The sequence below is a fragment of the Anolis carolinensis genome, chromosome 1 (genome assembly GCF_035594765.1).
Source record: "Anolis carolinensis isolate JA03-04 chromosome 1, rAnoCar3.1.pri, whole genome shotgun sequence".
NCBI lineage: Eukaryota > Metazoa > Chordata > Lepidosauria > Squamata > Dactyloidae > Anolis > Anolis carolinensis.
Window position 1 is genome coordinate 241,443,249 of NC_085841.1, and position 22,627 is coordinate 241,465,875.

At 42.3% G+C, this 22,627-nt stretch overlaps 1 protein-coding gene across 2 annotated transcripts; it reads left to right on the top strand.

The window, feature by feature from the left end:
- Window positions 1–472: 472 nt before the first annotated feature.
- Window positions 473–22,055, top strand: LOC134295294 (olfactomedin-like). 2 transcript variants are annotated; one of them, XM_062967307.1, is made up of 5 exons: window positions 473–570; window positions 4,119–4,289; window positions 5,621–5,836; window positions 8,594–8,759; window positions 20,878–22,055. In XM_062967307.1, exons 1-5 carry the CDS (start codon window positions 529–531, stop codon window positions 21,894–21,896), a joined length of 1,614 nt encoding a protein of 537 aa, XP_062823377.1. In that variant the 5' UTR covers window positions 473–528; the 3' UTR covers window positions 21,897–22,055. The 2 variants fall into 2 exon arrangements, with proteins under 2 accessions (XP_062823377.1, XP_062823376.1); XM_062967306.1 differs by lacking the exon at window positions 20,878–22,055 and adding an exon at window positions 10,951–12,634 and having other exon boundaries at window positions 483–570.
- The last annotated feature ends 572 nt before the right edge of the window (window positions 22,056–22,627 follow it).

Sequence of the window (22,627 nt, forward strand, 5' to 3'; positions counted from 1 at the left end):
AATTGAAATACAATGACATTCATACAAACTCAGGACATCATAGTGGCATATGAAATTATTCTGATCCCAAGGAGATACTGGTATCGCCACTATAGGAGAAGTAAAAGTCCCACTGTTTTCTGCTTAAACTCTAATGCGCAAAATAAATCATTAAGAGTTGTGATTCAAAGAGTTTCTTATCAAAGGTTAAGGATGCAGTTTAAAAATAGAATAACGGTTGCCATTTGATCTTCCTTTTTAGGAGGAAGGGGAGGTTAATAAGTTGAGAGAGATGTGAAATGTTTGGTTATAGCCCACATAGCTGTATGCTTTCATTCTTTATCTGATGAAATCTAATTACTCATGGAGGAGGAGGGATATACAAAGGCAAGATGAAAGACTAATAGGTAAGCAAGATGAATGCTTATTACACTTTGTCCAATTCAAGTCTGAGGAGGTGGCCATTTGGATCACATTGTTCCTCCCTCCCATCAACGTCCCGACTATAAAGCACATAGACGACTGCCAAACACCATTCTACCATTGAGGATGAACACAATTCTGCCATATCTGCTCTTGGTGGCTTCTCTTGTAAGTATCTGATTCATAAAAAAGGATCTCAGTTTCTAGCTAGACCCTGAGTAGGTACACCGCAACTAAATTGTAGAGAGTGAGAAAAATAATCTCTTGGCTTTCAATGAACTACAGGAATTTGATGGAGATTCTGCTTTGATGTGGCACAGTGGTGGCTTGGATAAGGAAATAATGAAGTTATACAAGGGAACACATGCACGAATATGTGTGTATGTACCTTCAAATCACTTCAAATCACACCCCATTAAATTCATGGGGTGTTCTTAAGCAAGGGATACTCAAAAGTAGTTTTGCCAGCCTCTTCCTCTGAAATAAAGTCAACAGCACTTGGTATTTCTTTGAAGTCTCCGATCCAAGTAGTAACCAGGACTGGTCCTGCTTAGCCTCCAAGATCAGATGAGATGTTTAGATTATTTAGACCATATGAGCTCCCTGTGTACAGCAGTTTGAACTGCTGAGCTGCTGAACTTGCTGACTGAAAGGTCAGAGGTTCGAATCCGGGGAGTGGGGTGAGCTCCTACTGTTAGCCCCAGCTTCTGCCAACCTAGCAGTTCAAAAACATGCAAATGTGACTAGATCAATGGTACCGCGCTGGCGGGAAGGTAACAGCACACCATGTAGTCATGCTGGTCATATGACCTTGGAGATGTCTATGGACAATGATGGCTCTTCGGCTTAGAAATGGAGATGAGCACCAATTCCCAGAGTCGAACACGACTAGACTTAATGTCAGGGGAAAATCTTTACCTTTACTAGCTGTAATAGTGCCAAGATGGCAAACTAGTACAATAGAAGGATATATTCTGATATTATGACAATATAATAGCAAAAAAAACCCCACAAAAAAACCCAGAAACCAGAAGAGGGAATTGAAAGAGGTTTAAACAGTCATTTTCTCCACCTGGCACTTTTCTGCCAGAACTGAGAATTATTGTGCCCATGAATTTATTGTACATGGAAGAAAACACTATGAGACATCAACACCCAAACTGGTTATGGAATTGTTGCGTGGAAAAGGGGTCATTAATGGATTTTTTTCCAGCACGAAAAACCATATTTCAACAACCCTCCAATTCAAACAATCCCTGGAAAGCTATGGTGTTGTGTAATAAGGACGGGGCAAAAGTGAGACCGACGCATCACTGTGATGGTATAAGAGCATGTTGTGGTAATGCCCTCAGTTTTGAGACTACTCTTGTTTCAATTGTTCCAGATTCTACAGGAACTGTCCTGGTGCTGAACTTCTTTCAGCAACAGGGTCCCAATCACCTTCGTTGTTCCCATACAATCTGAGATCAGGATGAATGGCTGTAAAACTGAGAGTGGATTCAGCTCTCTTACAATGATATGGCCACTAAGTGGTTCAATATTTTCTAAAGTCTAATTATGTTGTTGTTTATTCATTCAGTGGTTTCCAACTCTTCCTAACCTCATGGACCAGCCCATGCCAGAGCTCCCTGTTGGTCATTGCCACCCCCAGCTCCTTCAAGGTCAAGCCAGTCACTTCAAGGATAACATCCATCCATCTTGCCCTTGGTCGAACCCTCTTCCTTTTTCCTTCCATTTTCCCTAGCATCATGATCTTCTCCAAGCTTTCCTGTCTTCTCATGATGTGGCCAAAGTACTTCAACTGTGCCCCTAGTATCCTTCCCCCTAGTGAGCAGCCAGGCATTATTTCCTGGAGGACGGACTGGTTGGATCTTCTTGCAGTCCAAGGCACTCTCAGGATTTTCCTCCAACACCAAAGTTCAAAAGGATCTATCTTCCTTCGCTCAGCCTTCCTTATGGTCTAATGTATACAAACAGTGTAATAACAAAAATAATCATTTTAAGCATTCTGTTTTTAGCACAATGAGGCATGGCATCCTCGTGCTTTAATCAGTAGCCACTCCATTTATTACATGGAGTAGAATTCAGGACACACTTGACCTATAGTACTTAGTTGCTGGAAAGACTGGAGTAAACCATGACTTTTGGTGTAAAATGTTGTTTTATGTATTAAGAAAATTGTTTCTCATATATTGTGCAATAGATGTAATCACATAAGGAGCTGATGGCAGGGGCTGTGCAAATGAAGTGTTGAGAATGGGGAGGCTGATGAAACATTGGGACAGATTTGGATACAGGAAGGCGGTAGAATTTTGGTTTGGAGAGTGAAGTGGAGTGAATAAGTGATGGTTGGGATAGAGAGTCAGCCAGGTTAGGATTCAGAGACACAGCTGTGTTAGTCTGTAATATCAGTATGCAAAGGGATCCAAGCACCTGAGGAAGTACACAAAAGGTGCATCTGCCCTATAAAATTACTGGAGTTTGAAACCACATTAACTCCCATGCCTGGGATTTGTAGTTTGGTGAGGTACCAGGGTTCTTTGGCAGAGAAGAGTAAAAACCTTGTAAAATTACTATAGCATTGAGCCATGGCAGTTAAAGTGGCAGGAAAAAGGCAAAATAATAATACAGAACTGTGGGTGTATATATATTTTGGGGACACTTGGTATATATCAGGATTGGTATCAAATATGATGTCTTTGGTGGCAACATCAAATAAATAGAGCTGGTGTCCAGCGGGGATAGAAGTTGCATAAAATCCCTCAGAGGATGCCTGCCATAAAAGGCAGCTGTTCCCAACCTTCTTGCCAAAGGGAAACCATTCTGTTTCTCTATATTCAATCCCGATAGTGGACTTTTGTTATGAGTTATTCTTACGCATCTGATCAATCACATCAGTTCTTAAAGAGCAATCCAGTGTTCATGATCAGCACTGTTAAAGGATTTGTTATAATCTATAACGGACTTGCTAATTTTTTCCTGAATTTTTTTGTACTCTTTATTGCTGATTATATTTTTGCAATATAATATCTAGCACCTTTCCCTTTACTAAACCCAATTATGACATCTGACATTTCCTGCACCTTACAAGGTAGAAGTTTTTGTTGTAAAGTTTTGAGCATCATTTCACTTGCATGGGAAATTAATGTAATAGTCTAGGAGTTCCTGCAATCTCTGGCATTTATGTTGGAACCTATCTTCTTCCTGAGTCCAAATTTCATGTGATTTGTTTTCTTTCTGCTGCTTGTGTCTTCTGTCATATTGTAAATATAAGTGGGCATCACCGCCCCCAGCAAGACACATGCTCGCTGCCTCCTTTCTCCCAAAGTCTGAAAACTTTCATAGGGGCTGAATTTTATAACAAGTGAAGTCTTTTAAAAAAGTCCACCCCTTGTTGCAATTTTCTGAATAAAAATGATTAAAAAATAGTTTTTTCCCTATTTACTAGTAGCAGTCAACTCCCTTTGGGCTTAGGATATGCAGAGGCAGGATGAAGGGTATCACTCCAAACATTTTGAGTTACGGAAAATCAAGGCATATCAAACTGGTTTCAGCACTGGGGGTATATGCTCTGATCTCAGCCAACAAAAGGTAGAAACGCAATGAGGACACTAATGTTCAGATGCCAGAAATTATCCTGCAGGGAAAGTAAGAATGGCTAACAATAAGTTTCCAGAATATATTGTCTTCCTGTTTTTTTTAATCTGCTCTACCAGGTCATTGTTGATGGTAGTCACATTGCGAAAGTCGTAGGAGTGAGAGATGCAAGTGGCCAATGTATTTGTACCATGCATCTGGCCAACGTCGTCTTTCCTGCGCCAAGGGTGGAGCAACTGGAGAGTGACTTCTACAACCTGACTAATCAATTGCAGGAACAACTGAATGAGGTAAAATTTACCCAAGCACAGCATTTTGGCCAGTGTTGTAATGGTACATTTTAAAACGCAAGGGTCTACTTAATCATCTACTTAATCATGGCTGGTCCATAATTGCAGGGAATTGTATTGATTTATGCTGTGGCTCTTTGTGCTCATGCATATTAAGAATAATTTTAAAATGTGAATCTTTTTAATTCCTGACTCTGTTACAACACTGACTTCAGCTCATCAAACCCCTGACAGGTATAGATCATCTGCCACTTAAACAAATTAGAAGTAAGTAAGTATCAGCCCATTAGTGTGGGCTGATAAGAGTAAGGATTTGAACCCATGTCCTATCTGCTTCAATACAGGAATGAGGCATCTGTAGTCTTTCTGGTACTGATAAATTATGGCTCCTCTCACTCTTTACCACTGGCCACACTAACAAGAGCTGATGGGAACTCCAATGGCATGCAGTTTCACAATACTTCAGTGTGATCCAACAACCAAGAGAGGAACACAGCTAGATCTTCTTATTTTGTTTAGTTTACAGTAACTGCTGTTCCACACCTTTTGGAATTAGATTATTTCATTATTTAAAATATTTCTACCCATTCTTTATCTGCATCAAAAGGAGTATAGTATTTAGATCAAGGGAAGTCATGGTGCCCCTCTATTCTGCTTCAGTCACACCTCACCTGGAATACTGTGTCCAATTCAGGGCACCATAGTTTAAAAGAGACATTGACAAGGTGAAAGGTGTCCCGAGGAGGGCAACTAAAATGATCAAAGTCTGGAGTTTGTTCCCTATGAGGAGCAGCTTAAAGAGCTGGGTATGTTTAGCCTGCAGAATAGGAAGTTGAGAAGAGACATGATTGCCATGTATAAATATGTGAAAGGATGTCATAAGAAAGAAGGAGCAGGCTTGTTTTCGGCTGCCCTGGAGACTAGGACTTGGAGAAATGGGTTCAAATTACAGGAAAGGAGATTTCATCAGAACATTAAGAAGAACTTCCTGACTGTAAGAGCTGTTCAGCAGCAGAACTCTCTGCCTCAAAGTGTGGTCAAAGTTCCTTCCTTGGAGGTTTTTAAACAGAGGCTGGATGACCATCTGTCAGGGGTACTTTGTGATTTTCCTGCATGGCAGGGGGTTGGACTGGATGGGCCATGTGGTCTCTTCCAACTCTATTATTGCATGATTCTATAATTCTTCCTCAAAAATATCCAACATTAAGATTCTATCACTGTTATACATAACACTTAAATGCCACATTGCACAGCGTCACAATGATCTATGCAAGATTGGAAGAGAACCCTTAGACATAAGTGATCTAAACATTTGTCTCCTTGCCTTCTAGATTTATAATGGCAGAAATAATATGTCTATTATTACAACCAACTTAACTGACCTGGCAGCACGCATAAAGTATGCAAAGACGTATGGCACTCACATTGATCTGAACTTCGACAAGGTTATCAATGACCTTCAATCAGTGATAGCAGTGGCACAGGATATAAGCAAGAATGCAACCACAGATAGCACAAAGAAACTGGTTGACAGCTTGATTGAACAGGTAATGGGATCGTGGTAATGAATCCTAAGGGGATTCTATCCAGATTTTAGGTAGTCATAAGTAGAGATATAGATAAATGTATGACGGATGTAGTTTATCCTGGGTTTCTAAGAGAATGACTTCTTGCATTCAAAACAAGCACAGAGGTGCATCTACAATGTAGAATTAATGTAGTTTAACACCCCTAATTGCCATGTCTTAATGCTATGGAATCATGGGAGTAGTGGTTTTACAAGGTCTTTAACCTTCTCTGCCAAAGGGTGTCCATACCACATCAAACTACAACTCCCATGATTCCATAGCATTTTTTAATGTCAGGAGCAACTTGAAAAACTGCAAGTCGCTTCTGGTGTGAGAGAATTGGCCATCTGCAAGGACGTTGCCCAGAGGATGCCCGGATGTTTTGATGTTTATACTATCCTTGTGGGAGGCTTCTCTCATGTCCCCTGCATGGCGCTGGAGCTGATAGAGGGAGTTCATCTGAGCTCTCTCCGGGTTGGATTTGAACCGGCAACCTTTAGGTCAGCAACCCAACCTTCAAGTCATCAGTCCTGCTGGCACAAAGGTTTAATCCACTGAGCCACCAAGGGCTCCCATAGCATTGAGCAATGGTAATTAAAGTGCTTTCAAGCTGCATTTCTTTTACAGTGTAGATGCACACCAAATTCAATTCCCCCCTCTTTTCTTTCCTGAAACAATAGACATTATCAGGCAATAAAGTGATATTAAAGAAGTTTGGAAAATAAATCTGACCTCAGTTCAGCATGAATATTCTTCCCTTACTCTGCTAGTAAGAAGAAAGTCAGGTTCATATATCACATTTCCCTAATTAAAGTATCACCTACTATCCTTGCTGCATTTGCTAAGACATAAACTATTAGGGAAGCAATGTGGTGTGATGGTTGGTGTGTTACAGCAGGACTGTTGGAGGTCAGGGTTCAATTCACTGCTCAGACATGTGCAATTCACTGTGTGATCTTGGGCAAGCCATACTTTCTCATCCTTGGACAAAGGCTTTGGCAAAAACCCCTGCGAATAAATGTGACCAAGAAAACTACAGGATAGTGTAACCAAAAATTGGTGCATAACAACAAGACCATCCTATCAGGGAATGACACCAGGTATGAATACTCTTTCCATGAAGCAAATGAATGAGGATCAAATGATCATTGTCATCATTTCATGACAGATGACCGTTGTTTGAAACACAATCATTTGCAATTGTGCAGAGTACGTCTTAATGGTCCTCTCAGTACTGGTTAGGTCAAAGCATATGGCACTGAATAGACCTTACACCTGGCTCTGCTTGCATTGGTGGATAATTGCTGCCCCAAAACTTTCCTGTTATGACGCTACTACAGTGGAGAAACTGCAGGAGAATAAGTTTCCAAAGCTAGCCAAGTATTGTAGGTAGGGTGTCCTGAGAGATTATTTTGTGTGACCAGTAGTCTACAAAGTCTGCTTGCTTTCAAGTAAAGCGGAAGGTAGATGGCAGCAATGGTGGGGCACATGGTATTTCTTTCCCACACCAGAGAGAGATTACCTAAGAAGCAGAGAGATCACTGCTTCTTGGTCACGAAATGTTTTGGCAGCAGTAAAAGGTGTCTGAATACCACACATTTACACAAATCTGTTAGCAACCCTGTTCAATGTTTACAGTGTGCTCTGTCAAAAATGCTTCAGCTTTACTCCACAGAAAGGAAAACCAGCTTCTTTAGTAAGCCTTGCAAATGCTGATTTTTATGTATGATTTTTATATCAATTTTTATACCTATATACCCAGGGTCACAAGGAGCCCCGGTGGCAAAGTGTGTTAAAGCACTGAGCTGCTGAACTTGCAGTTCAAACCCCGGGAGCGGCGTGAGCGGCCGCTGTTAGCTCCAGCTTCTGCCAACCTAGCACTTTGAAAACATGCCAATGTGAGTAGATCAATAGGTACCGCTCCGGCGGGAAGGTAACGGCGCTCCATGCAGTCATGCCGGCCACATGACCTTGGAGGTGTCTACAGACAACGGCGGCTCTTCGGCTTACAAATTGAGATGAGCACCAACCCCCAGAGTCAGACATGACTGGACTTAACGTCAGGGGAAACCTTTACCTTTACCTACCCAGGGTCACATAAAAATTCCTCAAGCAGAAAAAGATTTTGAGTGGGAAAAATTTAAGAAGCTCAGACTTAAGTCATTTCTGGCTAAACATGCAAAACTGTTGTTGTCCACTGCTGGTCAATTAGACAGTGCTGGATTAGGATAAATGGAGAAGTAGTCTGACCTGGTGAAAGGCATTTGTGGCATATGGCCAAATAAAGATGGAAAAAAAGAGATGCATTAGTCCTTGCTCATAAGCATTATCTTCCTTGATTGTTTCCAACATGCTCATGCTTTCTTCAATGTAAAAAAAGGACAAAGTGTCTCAAAATATCTGCCTTTTGCACGGTGAATGCCTATTTGGGATCAGCTAAATCATATTCTGTTTTTCTAGTCATTATTCTGTCTGGGATACAATTCCTGTTTTCTTCACTCCCATGAAGAATGGGGCTTCACTACAGTAATGAGAGTTGACCTCTCCTTGCTTTCCTTTTCCTTTATCCTTCTGCATATCCTTCCTGGAATCCCTCTAAATTGAGAGATGGATGGGAAGGCAGCAAAAGGAAGGAGAAATCTGTTCTAGTGGAAAATATGTTCTGCTGGTGGAAACATGAGTGGATTGATCCCATTCTCTGATAAGGGGAAGCTAACAACTACACTCATGTTTCAGATTAATAACATCAACACTGCAGTAACAACCATGGAAGGTCACGACAAGAACAATATAGTTACAATACAACGTGAGATCAATAACCTGCGGAAAAAGCTACAAGAATGTGAGGAAGCAATTGCCAGTGGTGCTGGTCTTGCAAATCTGTCAATGTCACCACCAGTTGGTAAGTATTATCAGTCACATTATTATTCTAGGATACACTAATGTAGTTTCCTTATATAATATGCTCTTGCTTTTTTATATCTACTGGGGCCAAGCTCATTATGTAACATATAATCAGCCATGATAAGAGACAGAATTTTCTTCACACCTTGATCGTTTTTCAAAAAGGCTTTTCTTAAGAAGGCTCAGCTAGGTCCAGTATTAGAATAATTTAGTTATTTTTATGCGAAAGGATTCCTTTTTAAAGGCAGTGGGGAAATCACATGGTGTTGATGAGTTAAACATGCCCTTGAATGTGGGAAGCAAAGCTTTTATTTCCAATCCTGGAATACTGTATTTGAGAGACCATTGGAGGCCAAAAAGATGCCCAAGGCCCCCCTCTCCTGAGAGCTTACCTTCCTCACTCCACAACTGCTATTATGTTGAAAGGATTCCTTTTGAAAGGCAGTGTTTTCCTTTTCCTCAGCTTTCAGTATATATTTAATCAATGTTGCTGAGAACTATTTTAACACTCTAGACTCTAATGAGAGTCAAGGGAAATATGAATGTATATTCCGAACCGCTCTGGAATTTCTGCAAAGAAGAGAAATAGAAGAAGCCCAGTAAAAGAATAAAATCCTTATATTCGATATCCAAGGTTTACTACTACCTGAGCACAACATTAATGCCCACCTAAGATCCCCCTCCCTCCCCAGAAAACTGAAATAGCAGGAACAGTTCTGAGAGGGTCAGACAATTTCCAAAATTATGCAAGTTGCATGCTGGTTCCTGCAACACTACCTCATTTTCTTACACTTCCATTGTTCAGCTTGGAAAGGAAACTCAATTAGTCCTCTGCTGTTTCAAAGCTGCTTTAAAAAAAGTTTCTCCCTCCCTCGGCCGCTTTTCCACTTTTTGCGCTTTACTTATTTCATCTGTTATAAACTGAGTTGAAAGTGCAAAAGTAGTTGGCATTCAACCGAGGCATCAAGGAAGAGGGGAGAGGACAGAAACTTGCCTTACTCTGGAGGCTCAAACAAAGCAAACGGCTGCACACTCTCAAAGCTTGTGACTTTTCCCCTGTTAATAACTTTAATCACCTTGACCACTCTCTGATGTTGCTTAGGTACAAATGTCCTCTTTTCATCTGTGAAGTGGTGGAGGGAGGGACTTACTCTTTTTGGCTGAATCCTTTGGCCACCCATAGCTTTTGGGAGGGCAGCGGATGCCGGAAAGATGCCCAAGGCCCTCTCTCCCAAAGGCCAGACTTCTCACCACTATGCACCTCTAGCAAAGCAAAAGAGGGAAGAAACGAAGCAGAAGCGAGGGGGCTCAGGTCATGGCCCGGCCACGTTCTTTCTTCCTGGCAGTGGAGGGCTGACTGGTGCCTGGTGGAGCTGGCAGAAGCTTCGGTGGGCTCTGCTTTCCTGTCCAGAAGAATGGAAAGTCACAGTTTCTCAGCAGGGAAGTGGGGGGCATTTTTGATCCTCCTGGCCAGGTTTCAGAGCTGATCTGGTGTGCGGGAGACACCCACACACTTGTCTCCCAGTCCTGACTAGTTTGGCAGATGAGGAGACCTCCTTGGAAGGGAGAGACTAGGCTCTTCTTTTCACACACACACACACACACACACACACACACACACACACACACACGGCCCAAGGTTTCCCACCAAGGACCTGAATTCCTACTAGCAAGGGACAGGGAAAAAATGGCTTTGATCAGCACAGTGCCTCCTTCCTTTTGCACACATTGTGCAGCCAAGGAATCACTTTACCCAGAACAAAGCCCCACAACACGGCTCCATGTTGCCGTGCCCACTGCCAGGAGTCTAGGAGGGGTCGCTTCCACCGAGGGGCCTTGGGCAGCCAGGCATGGGCCAAGACGGACAGGTGCCCTGGAGGCAAAGGAAGGGCCTCCGTCCACTCAGGAACCTGCCCCATTCCATGCTGATGCGAATAAAACCACTCGAATAAAACATGGGATAAGTTTTCTGCATTAGGAGGGTCAGCCCTGGAAATATTAACATTCCCCTCAAAAGCCCAAAAACTTTACAAACTTAATAACATTAGGCAAAAGAACCACAGGGGATTTTTGATATTGCTGTCAGTCTTCTTCATTAGTCCCTCTGCATTTGTGGAGAAATAGAATTGCATTGTTGTTATTGTTTTCAAAATATAATACAAATAAACTGTCTTCTTATTTTTCTAAAGGAGACTGCAACCATGGCGGGATACTGAAGGTCAGTGATCCTGTTTTAGTGAAGCTCAACTGGAAAGGTTCAGATTTCAAAGCTGGATCTTGGGGAAAAGATTTTGCTGTTGGGACGAAAACCCCAGATCATTATTGGGTTTTCCCACTGAACAAAGATGAACGTACTTTGGAGAGCTATCGTCTGTACTCTTCATATAAGAAATTATTAATTTATTCTCCAGTCCGGGAGTATAGCCTTAACATTAGGAACAATCCAAACTGTGAAGATTGTGGCCAAGGTGCTGGGGTGATCTTCTTCAATGGTTCCTTTTATTACAACTGCTTTGACAGCAGGGCCTTGTGCAGGGCTGATCCATTCAGCATGCGAATTTCACGTGAGAATATAGAAGACCAGGATCCTGCTTCTTTCAATAACTGGTTTTCCTATAAGGGAGTCAAATATCAGGACATAGACTTGGCTGGAGATGAAAAAGGCCTTTGGATGGTTCATGGCTCAACACTGTCCAATGGGAAATTGGTGATTAAGAAAGTAGACCCTGAAACCTTGAAGGTGGGAATACCTTGGATAACTTCGCAGAGTAAAGATGCGCTCAGTAATAGCTTTATGATCTGTGGTGTGCTGTATGCAACCAAGAGAAAGAATTCAACTCATGATGAGATAAATTACATGTATGACACCAACACAGGTCAGGAAAGCAACATCAAAATCTTTATCGAGAAACCACTTCCTACAGTGCAGAGTTTGAATTACAATCCCAATGATCGGAAGCTCTACATGTACAATGATGGCTATCTGGTTTCTTATAATATCACATTCATCAACAGCAAAAGTAAGGTATTGAAAGATGTAGCTGCAAATGAACAAGATCAGGCTTCTGGAGCTGAAGGAGAGCACAGTCTGGTAAAAAGTGGGTCACAGTCTACTACAAGCCAGGATAATCCCAGTTCAGATAGTATTAGTAACCAGCAGCAATACCAAGAGAAAACCCCTGTTTCTGTTACAGTTGAAAAACGGGAAACCATGAGAGAAGGTAGCCATATTGTTGCTAGTCAGTGAGATTAAGGGGTTTCATAAAGAAAAATAGAGCAGCGAGTAATGATGATGACGTAATCGTTAATGAAACTGAAAAACATTTTAGTTAAAGTTCAGTAGCTGGGATTGTGCTGATGGAAGATCTTCTGTAGGCAAAACTGGGGAGAACTGATTCATCCTGCAGTTTTCCATAACCCCGAAAGTGGTTTCCATCTTACTAATGATTGTAGTAAAACAATGCTGGGCACAGGCTTTTGTAAATAATGTTTTTGTAAGTAGATGCCTCTAAAATGTTCATAATGAGCTGTCAATAATACACAGGTTCATTATATGTACGCTTCAGAGACTGAATCTGATATCATGCATCAGATAAGAAACTTTGCAATGATTTTCACATTCCCTTCTAGTCGTCTATGTCTTCTGCACAAGACAGTCACAAAATGATTGCAAATAAAACTGGAGCAAAAGTTGGAGACTTATTTTTGTTAGGAACTAATTCACACTGTCAGACTTATTTCATTTTAACAAAGGACTTTTTATTCTATAAGTTAATGATGTATAATACAGCATGTCAAAACCTTTCTTAAAAATGAAGAGCTACTATAGTGGTTAAATCATTCTGTCAGTTCAATAAATCTATCCCAAACTTTTCCTATAGTTCTTCACAATTAATTCAAGTGTGTTTCCACATCCATTGAAAAAGAGAAGTTTCAAACCCATAATCATAGTTCCTTTGATGAGGATGTAGGACATGGACTAGTCCTGCTGACAAACTCCCCAAATTTTCTTCTGTATGGACACACATACACACACACACTCTCACACAGAGGAGTGTTCTGCAAGATATGGCACCTCTACTGAGCCTAGGTGATTTTTCCACTCCTCCTCCTCCTCCAGTTGCCAAGCGTGGGCGTGCAAGGAAAGAGAGCGTCCAAAGCAGGCCCACAATAGCAATAAGCAGAAGAGCCCCTCCTTGGCAGGGATCCTGCTTACACACTGGCCTCCCATGTGGGCAGGACTGCACTCTTCCACAGCAAAGCAGACCAGTATTGGACACACTGTGGAGCTGGTTGCATTTGAAAATATGTTCAAGGCAGATCAGGCCTTCCAATCATGGCCAGTGAAGTGTCTTTAATGGAGAAAGCAGGGAAAGGCTCCTTGTTTCCATGTCTGCCTTGTGCCTTGAGCACTTCTGCAATAAACATCAGACGAGGCACACACTCTCTTCACAGTCTCAAGAATGCCTTTGCAACTTCTGTGTCTCTACAGAAGTGAGGGGCTCCTTTTTATGACTGGCCTTTCAGACGTGTTAGGGGCATCAAATAAGCTGCATATGCTTTTCAGTCCATCTCCATGCCATTTCTGGGGAGGACCAAATGCAACATTTCAGGTACAACATTTGAGAGAAAACTCTCAACTCAGCGCAGCACACAAGATTCTTTCAAGAATTATGGTTCAGATCATCCACTTTACAGTAGAAATATTATTTCTCTTGTGTACCCCCACAATCTCAGGTGCACCTGATTTTGAGTAATCAGGTGCAATTAATTAAATAGAATAAATTAAAGAGTGTATTTCAACTTTTTAATGGTTCAGCCCCATGTTTAGATTTAGGTCATAGCCCCTTGTCCAAAGAGTCCTTTTGCTTTCTCTCCTTAAAGGGTGTGGCCCAAACCCCAGGTTTCAAAAGCCAGTGACAGCAAATCCTTTTTAACTTCTACTCTATTTTTAGAAAATGGTGGGAGGATTTTGAGTGTCATGCTTGTGTTCTAGAAACCCATCTCACTATTAATAATTACAGCATTCTTTTGAAAGTGCTAAAAAAAGATTTATTAATCCATTCTAGACCGGCCACTTCATCACATTTACTAAATTCCACGGAGTGCTACACTTAAAACCCAGGAAGCATGAGTTTGCCTTCAAGTGTAGGATAGAGCATTCTTTGTGTATTTTAAGTGTGGGGGCCAGCATTCTTTTCAAATGTTTGAGGAGGTGGTGGGGAACTGGATTTTTGGTAATGATCTGGATGTTTAGAAAATTCTCTAATGTGATGGCATTTTTTGCTCCCAGGTTTAAAATTTGTGGGAGGGGAAATTTGGAAATTGTGGGAGGAGCCAAAAGTGTCCTTGTTATGGAAAGCATTATCTTTTGCTCACTGAGTTTTTACTTTGCCAGAACATTTTTTTAAAAAAAAATAGCCTTTCCAGGTCCTTTCCTTTTTGCCCCTTCCTTCCGTGATATGCCTGTGCTTTGTGTTGAATGGGAAAGCCAGGAGACAATGATGATGGTGATGATGATGATGCCCTGTCTCCATGCTGTGCAGTCCTGGGAGTTATAATTTCCCAAGGTCCATATCCTTCTTGGATGATTTTGCACTGGAGAATAAATGCAGTTGGGACCCATTTTAAATACTATTATTATTATTATTATTATTATTATTATTATTATTATTATTATTATTATTATTATTATTCCATGTCTCCATGCTGTGCAGTCCTGGAAGTCATAGTTGTCAAAGATCCACACCCTTCTCTGTGGGGTGGGGGGGGGGGAGAAGGGGGGAGAGAGAGCGTGCATCACTGCTTTCCCTTGCAACCAAAAGCACAAACCTCTGCTGTGTGAAGGCAACTGTAGTGAAAGAATACAGAAAGGAAACAGAGACATTTAACAGTGTGATAGAAGGCAGGGAAACATCAATTTCATTAAAAATGGAGTAAGACAGATCTTCTCTGCTCTCCACTGCCACACACTTCCCTGCCTCATGTGATGAAGTGGTAGTTCATGCTATCATTGTATTGCTAGCTGACTGGTCAGTATTGCCAGGGGCGGTTCAAGCTATATGTGAACTATGCACTTGCTGAAGGCGCAGTCCTCTAGAGAGTGCAGTTGAGGCTCCTTGGAGAGCGCGATTAGCCCGCTTGGTTGCAAGCCGGCCTGCTTGCCTCCACTTCCCTCTCTGCCGGGCTCCCTCGCCCTCCCACTGCCCCTCCAAAGCCAGGAGGGGGGGGGGGAGAGCAAAGGAGCACCCATACCTGTGACGTGGGAAAACAACAGAAGTGGCTGCGGCTCCCTCGCCACCACAGCCATTTCTGTTGTTTTCCCCTGCCTCGGGGATGGGTGCTCTTTTGCACTTTCCCTCCCTTTCCTAGCTTTTGAGGGGCAGTGGGAGGCTCCCACCGCCCCTCCAAAGCCGGGATGGGGGGGGGGGGAGCGAAGAAGAAGTCATCTCCGTACCGTGATTCAGTGATTGGTTTGGGGGGAGGGGGAGGTGGTGCCAATAATACTGCTTGCTTACACTTGAAAATTGCTTAGGGCCAACCCTCAGTATTGCCCAAGTCCCCCTTTTGAAGATGGGGATAGGTTTGTAACTTGATTACACTTCATATAGATTCTAAAGACCTCTTCATATGGAGCAAAGTAGCCCTGTTTTGCTGTTTTTATCTGCAGCTTGGATGGGGCATGCCGAATGCCATCAGACAATGCACGGCAGGCCCCACTCCTATTCCTCCCGAAGTGGAGGGGAAGCAACCAAAGGCACTTCCTTGTCCACCATGGGGAGGAAAGTGTTTTTCGGGTAGCTCCATATAATGAGAGAAAAGGCAGAGAGGCAATGCGCATTGCCGCCCTTTCTCCCATCAGATGGGACAGGAACAGGGTGCCAACACGCCTCGTCGCATCCCCACCATGCGATAGGGGAAGCAGGGAGGGTGTGCGGGGCACCCCGAGGCACCCCACATGCCTTTCTTTTTGTCAGAGACTGCCGGCACAATGGCATGGCTCGTGTGGGCTGTGTGAAGACGTCTAAGTCTTAATTCTGGCTCATAGACCAAAAAAGCTTCCCATAATTCTTTCAGTCTCCCATATTTTTTTATCCAAGTGCTCTCAACCTGCCTCTGATGCCCCAGCTCAGGACCACCTTACATAAAATGATGTACAGAAAATGCCATCTCTCCTGCCTTTCTGTTTATTCTATTTCTTCAGACCATGTTATATTCAGGGTAGTTGTGTGTTTTCCAGGCTGTATGGCCATGTTCCAGAAGGATTCTCTCCTGATGTTTTGCCCACATCTATGGCAGGCATCCTCAGAGGTTGTGAGGTATACACAACTTTTGAAGATGACTGCCATGGATATGGGCGAAATGTCAGGAGAGAATACTTCTGGAACATGGCCATACAGCCCAGAAAACACACAACAACCCTGTGATCCCGGCCATGAAAGCCTTCGACAACCCATGTTATATTCATCAGTGACTATAGTTCACCGATGAGTCTCATCCTGTTATGTTTTAGTAATGCCTCTAATTCATATTTGTTTTCCTATGTCAACATTTCCAGTTCATATTATTTATTTTTCATGTTCAATGCACTAGTAAAGAGACTTCTATAAGATAGGTCATTCTCATCAGCTGCTTCCTTACTGTTTTTTTTCTGGCCATTCATGGATTCCCATACCAATTTCCATATCCCCCATAAATCATTGATGTTTGGTGTCTTCCTTTCCCCTGAAATGTTTTCCATCCCGTTTGTGATCTTTCTAGCAAATGTGTTTTTCAAAATATAATTGAGGTGATAACACTGCTTTCTAGAAGTCTCAACTGATACAGACACATACCACGATCCATTATCTTTCTCAATGACGTCATTTCTACTGCCATGCTTCAAGTATTCTTTTTTTTTCTTTTTCATCCTGGTCCATTACTGTTAACATGGTGGGGATGAAACAATCATGCTCCAATATCTTGTATCTTTTCCTCCAGTGCCTTGTATTCACTTACCATATCTTTAAGGCTGTGCCTGTCACTATCAGTAACCATCTGGACAGGCTGATCATCTCTCTCTCAGACTTTGAACCAGGAAGATAACACAGCCTTTAAGACACCTTGTTACATCTGTAAACTGCTGTTTCTGTCCCCCTCAGTAGGAAATCACCAAACACTTACCCAAATTGCTCCTCCTCTGGGAAATGCCAAAACTTTTCTCTCTGCTGAACCTTAACGTCTCAGCTCTCCAAGGGCCATGCCTATTGTCTCATTTCTGTGGCTCAAAACATTATCCAAGCACGGTGCCTGAAAATAATTGTGTAGCTCTAAATACCTGGACCTATTCCTGACATTCTTCCTTTTTGGCTTTTATACTTGGTAATATTCTCTCCTCTAGAGACATCCCCCATTGTTTCCCTTCCAGGAGTTTTGGTTTTTGCTGTGTCCAAATACCATGTCCCATAGCCAGACACAAACTGATGCCATCTTCAGCTAATACACACAAGGTCTCCAACCCCTGATATTTTCCATCAGCCACAGAATGGCCTATCAAGGAGCTGTTAAGGCAACAACATTGGAGGCCAAAAAGATGCCCAAGGCCCCCCTCTCCTGAGAGCTTACCTTCCTCACTCCACAACTGCTATTATGTTGAAAGGATTCCTTTTGAAAGGCAGTGTTTTCCTTTTCCTCAGCTTTCAGTATATATTTAATCAATGTTGCTGAGAACTATTTTAACACTCTAGACTCTAATGAGAGTCAAGGGAAATATGAATGTATATTCCGAACCGCTCTGGAATTTCTGCAAAGAAGAGAAATAGAAGAAGCCCAGTAAAAGAATAAAATCCTTATATTCGATATCCACAGTTTACTACCACCTGAGCACAACATTAATGCCCACCTAAGATCCCCCTCCCTCACCAGGAAACTGAAATAGCAGGAACAGTTCTGAGAGGGTCAGACTATTTCCAAAATTATGCAAGTTGCATGCTGGTTCCTGCAACACTACCTCATTTTCTTACACTTCCATTGTTCAGCTTGGAAAGGAAAGGCTCAATAAATTCTCTGCTGTTTCAAAGCTGCTTAAAAAAAAAGTTTCTCCCTCCCTCGGCCGCTTTTCCACTTTGCGCTTTACTTATTTCATTTGTTATAAACTGAGTTGAAAGTGCAAAAGTAGTTGGCATTCAACCGAGGCATCAAGGAAGAGGGGAGAGGACAGAAACTTGCCTTACTCTGGAGGCTCAAACAAAGCAAACGGCTGCACACTCTCAAAGCTTGTGACTTCTTCCCTGTTAATAACTTTAATCACCTTGACCACTCTCTGATGTTGCTTAGGTACAAATGTCCTCTTTTCATCTGTGAAGTGGTGGAGGGTGTGCCTTACTCTTTTTGGCTGAATCCTTTGGCCACCCATAGCTTTTGGGAGGGCAGCGGATGCCGGAAAGATGCCCAAGGCCCTCTCTCCCAAAGGCCAGACTTCTCACCACTATGCACCTCTAGCAAAGCAAAAGAGGGAAGAAACGAAGCAGAAGCGAGGGGGCTCAGGTCATGGCCCGGCCACGTTCTTTCTTCCTGGCAGTGGAGGGCTGACTGGTGCCTGGTGGAGCTGGCAGAAGCTTCGGTGGGCTCTGCTTTCCTGTCCAGAAGAACGGAAAGTCACAGTTTCTCAGCAGGGAAGTGGGGGGCATTTTTGACCCTCCTGGCCAGGTTTCAGAGCTGATCTGGTGTGCGGGAGACACCCACACACTTGTCTCCCAGTCCTGACTAGTTTGGCAGATGAAGAGACCTTCTTGGAAGGAAGAGACTAGGCTCTTCTTTTCTCTCTCTCTCACACACACACACACACACACACACACACATGGCCCAAGGTTTCCCACCAAGGACCTGAATTCCTACTAACAAGGGACAGGGCAAAAATTGCTTTGATCAGCACAGTGCCTCCTTCCTTTTGCACACATTGTGCAGCCAAGGAATCACTTTACCCAGAACAAAGCCCCACAACACGGCTCCATGCTGCCGTGCCCACTGCCAGGAGTCTAGGAGGGGTCGCTTCCGCCGAGGGGCCTTGGGCAGCCAGGCATGGGCCAAGACGGACAGGTGCCCTGGAGGCAAAGGAAGGGCCTCCGTCCACTCAGGAACCTGCCCCATTCCATGCTGATGCAAATAAAACCACTCCAATAAAACATGGGATAAGCTTTCTGCATTAGCAGGGTCAGCCGTGGAAATACTAACATTCCCCTCAAAAGCCCAGGAACTTTGGATGAAAGCTGTCAGTCTTGCTCATCAACCTCTTTGAATTTGTGGAAAGATGGAGTATTGTCATTCAGATAGCTTAAGATAATTTTTTTCTTTTTTTGTTTTCCAAGACCTGTCTAAACAATTGCAAAAAAAATTATGAGATCTGTCACAACAGAAAGCCTAATTTATTACCAATTTGGAAACTGTATATGCAATTTGGCCAATAAGCATTCAGATATCATAATGCTATAAAGAAAGGGAAATTCTGTTTTTCCAGTATGGACTCTGGGTGTTTTGCAGCTGATGTGGTTCAAGGAAATGCTGAGTCTTGTTAGAGTGGAAAAAACGGGTTTATTCAGCTGGGCCCTGGGCAGGATAACTCCCTTTCCCCTGAGCACCCCGAAAGCTCAATTTGCACGGGTTAGATCAGTTGTTCTCAATATGTGGGCTGCGGCCCAGCAGTGAGCAAAAATCCCAAACCTTCTTCCTCTTCATTTATTTATCCTATTTTATTAATTTTATTTCCACCCCTTTCCACAGAGCTGACCATTGCATTGAATAGACCTCATCAAATCTAGATTATTAAATATAGTTTTCTGTGGATGAGCAGGTGGTGACTACTGGGTGGCATATGTTCTGTTTCAGAAACTAGAGCTGATGTGATCTATCCAATGCAATTTTCTGAATCAGCACCCCAGATAAACAAGCTGAATCTAAACAGAATCTAAAGTTGAACAAAAACTGATTGGTACTAATATTGAAGAGTGGTTCCTGGTTAAAGTGGTCCCTGTTCAAAGTCGGCCCTGCTCAAGTGGGCCATGGTCAAAAAAGGTTGGGAACCGATGGGTTAGATAGATGCTGCATATACATATGGTAACGTAATTTTCTATTGGCTAGATCCCAATCACCAGACACACCTCAGGGTACAGAAGTAGGTGATTATTTCCTTAGCATTTGCTGATCATGCATCACTTGCGTAATTAGGGTACAGAAGTAGGTAACATTTTCTTAGCACGCGCTAATCACATGCCGCCTGCATGGCTGAATTGCATGTTTGTGCCCTTTCAGGTGCATTTACTCTGTAAAATCAATGCAGTTTGACACTACTTTTATGGCTCAGAGCTATGGAATCATGAGAGCTGTAGGTTTTCATGGTCTTTAGCCTTCTCTACCAAAGACTGTTGGTGCCTCAACAAACGACAACTTCCATTATTCCGTAACATAGAACCATGACAGTTAAAGTGTTGTCAAAGTGCCTTAATTCTGTAGTGTAGATGCTCCATTGGTTAGGCACGTTTACTTTTTTTAACAGTACTGTGTTCTAGAGCCCCATTTACACTGCCATATAATGCAGTTTGAACTACATAATGTGGTCATATTGAACTGCATTGAAGTGGATTATATGAATTTACACTGATACATAAGCCACATCAATGCAGTTAATTTGAATTCTGAAACTGCATTATAAGGCAGTGTAGATGGGCCAAGGTGAGAATAAAATGTTTTTGTTTGTGCTTGAAATTACCTCTGGATGGTCCATAAAAAAATGGGAGGCTGTTTGCTTTCTTGATTTAAAAAACCCCCGGGCTGTGGCGCAGGTGGGAGAGCAAGCCAATGCAATTAACTGCAATGAATCACTCTGAGGTCACAGGAGGTCATGAGTTCGAGCCCTGCTCGGAGCCTATGTTTGTTTGTCTTTGTTCTATGTTAAAAAGCACTGAATGTTTGCCTATATGTGTAATGTGATCCGCCCTGAGTCCCCTTCGGGGTGAGAAGGGCGGAATATAAATGCTGTAAATAAATAAATAAATAGTGCTGTAACAGGTGGAATAACTATCACAAACATTTACTCTGTTTTCAAGAAGGAATTTGTTGATTTCTTTCCTGTTCTCCCATAGGTTCATGCAACCATGATGGGCTACTGCGAGTAAATGGACCTATTTTGGTAAAGCTCAACTGGAAAGGGGCAGATTTCAAAGCTGGAGCCTGGGGAAAAGATTTTGCACTTGGAGCTAAATCACCAGATCATTATTGGGTATTCCCAGCCAACAAAAACAACTATACATTGGAGTCTTTCCGCTTGTATTCTTCTTACAGAAAATTGATGCTTTATTTTCCAGTGATGGAATTTAGCCTTCAAGGTGCTAATGATAAATGTGAAAACTGTGGACAAGGGGCTGGTGTAATCTTCTACAATGGCTCTTTCTATTACAACTGTTACCACAGCAGGGATCTGTGCAAAATAGATCCACAAACTTTGCGACTCTTGCATAAGGAGCTGGAGGATGAAGATCCTCCTTCCTTTAATAACATGTTCTCCTATAAAGGTGTTGAATTTCAAGACATGGACATGGCTGGGGATGAAAAGGGGCTTTGGATGATTCATGGATCTAAAGTGGCCAATGGGAACATGGTCATTAGGAAAGTCAACCCAGACACCTTGCAGTTAGATACACCTTGGACCACTTCACAGAAGAAGAGAAATGTCAGCAATGCGTTCATGATCTGTGGGGTGCTGTATGCCACCAAAAGAGTGAATTCGACTCATGAGGTGATATTTTATGCATTTGACACCAACTCGGCCAAGGAACACAGTTTACGTATCTTTTTGAACAAACCTCTTCCTACCATGCAGAGTCTGAGTTATAACCCTAATGACCAGAAGCTCTACATGTACAATGATGGCTACCTTGTCTACTACGATGTCAAATTCAAACCCCGTGTGGCAAAAAGGGCAGGACCAGCACTTGCTGCTGATAGTGGGTTGGATATCCATGATGGGAAAAGCCAGAGCCTGGTTGTCAAGTCAGCACAAAGTGCTGCGGATAAGGAGGACCGTAGCTTAGGTAATCGCCAGCAAAAGACTAAGACAAGCAAGGGAGAAATCAGTGCCATTCATGAGAGCAGGATGATGTGAGTAACGAAAGAAGGGCTACAGTGAACACTGGAAGCTACACTGAGAGTAGTGAGGGTGACTACTACTACAGTGTGATTGTTGTTATAAAGATTTTTTAAAAGGCTTTTAATGTTTTCTGAATTTTGTGAAAACATATAAATAAATGCAACCCTTCACAAATTGTTATTGTGTGTCTTCAAGTAATGTATGACTTATGGTGACCCTAGCACACACCTACAATGGTTGTTTTCTTGACAAGAGGAAGTTTCCCCTGCCTTCCTCTGACACAAATAATAAGAAGTATGACGTGGTATTTTCTTTTTTTAATGAGATTTCCATAGTTTCGGAATCAGGTAAAAGAAACTCCAGAATACCATGGGTGGAAATGAATCTCCACCCATTTCCCAATTCTTCTATACATTTCATTCTTATTTTAGTGATGGATGATCTAACTTTTTAAAATCTTTTTTTCATCATATTGATGTCTTTGTTACTCCCTTAAGATCTCCTTGATATTATACACTCACACAATTATTAACTATTTCCTATTGGAACTGATCCCTTTCTTTAAAAATAATGACTTAGTTTTTGTAAACCCTTATGTCAATTCCTTAGACCTACCTGTCATTTGTCCTTGGTTTTCCACAAAACTTTTTCTTCTGAAGTGTTTCGAGACCACCATAAAAAGAGATTGCAAACACATAGTTATTGTTCCTTGGATGAGAATGTAGGACATGGACTAGTCCTGCTGA

Excerpts from the sequence above, each read along its gene's own strand:
- LOC134295294 (XM_062967306.1), top strand. The coding sequence starts at position 529 with ATGAACACAATTCTGCCATATCTGCTCTTGGTGGCTTCTCTT. Across the intron at positions 4,290-5,620 it reads TGCAGGAACAACTGAATGAG|ATTTATAATGGCAGAAATAA; the intron begins GTAAAATTTACC and ends CTTGCCTTCTAG. Across the intron at positions 8,760-10,950 it reads GTCAATGTCACCACCAGTTG|GAGACTGCAACCATGGCGGG; the intron begins GTAAGTATTATC and ends ATTTTTCTAAAG.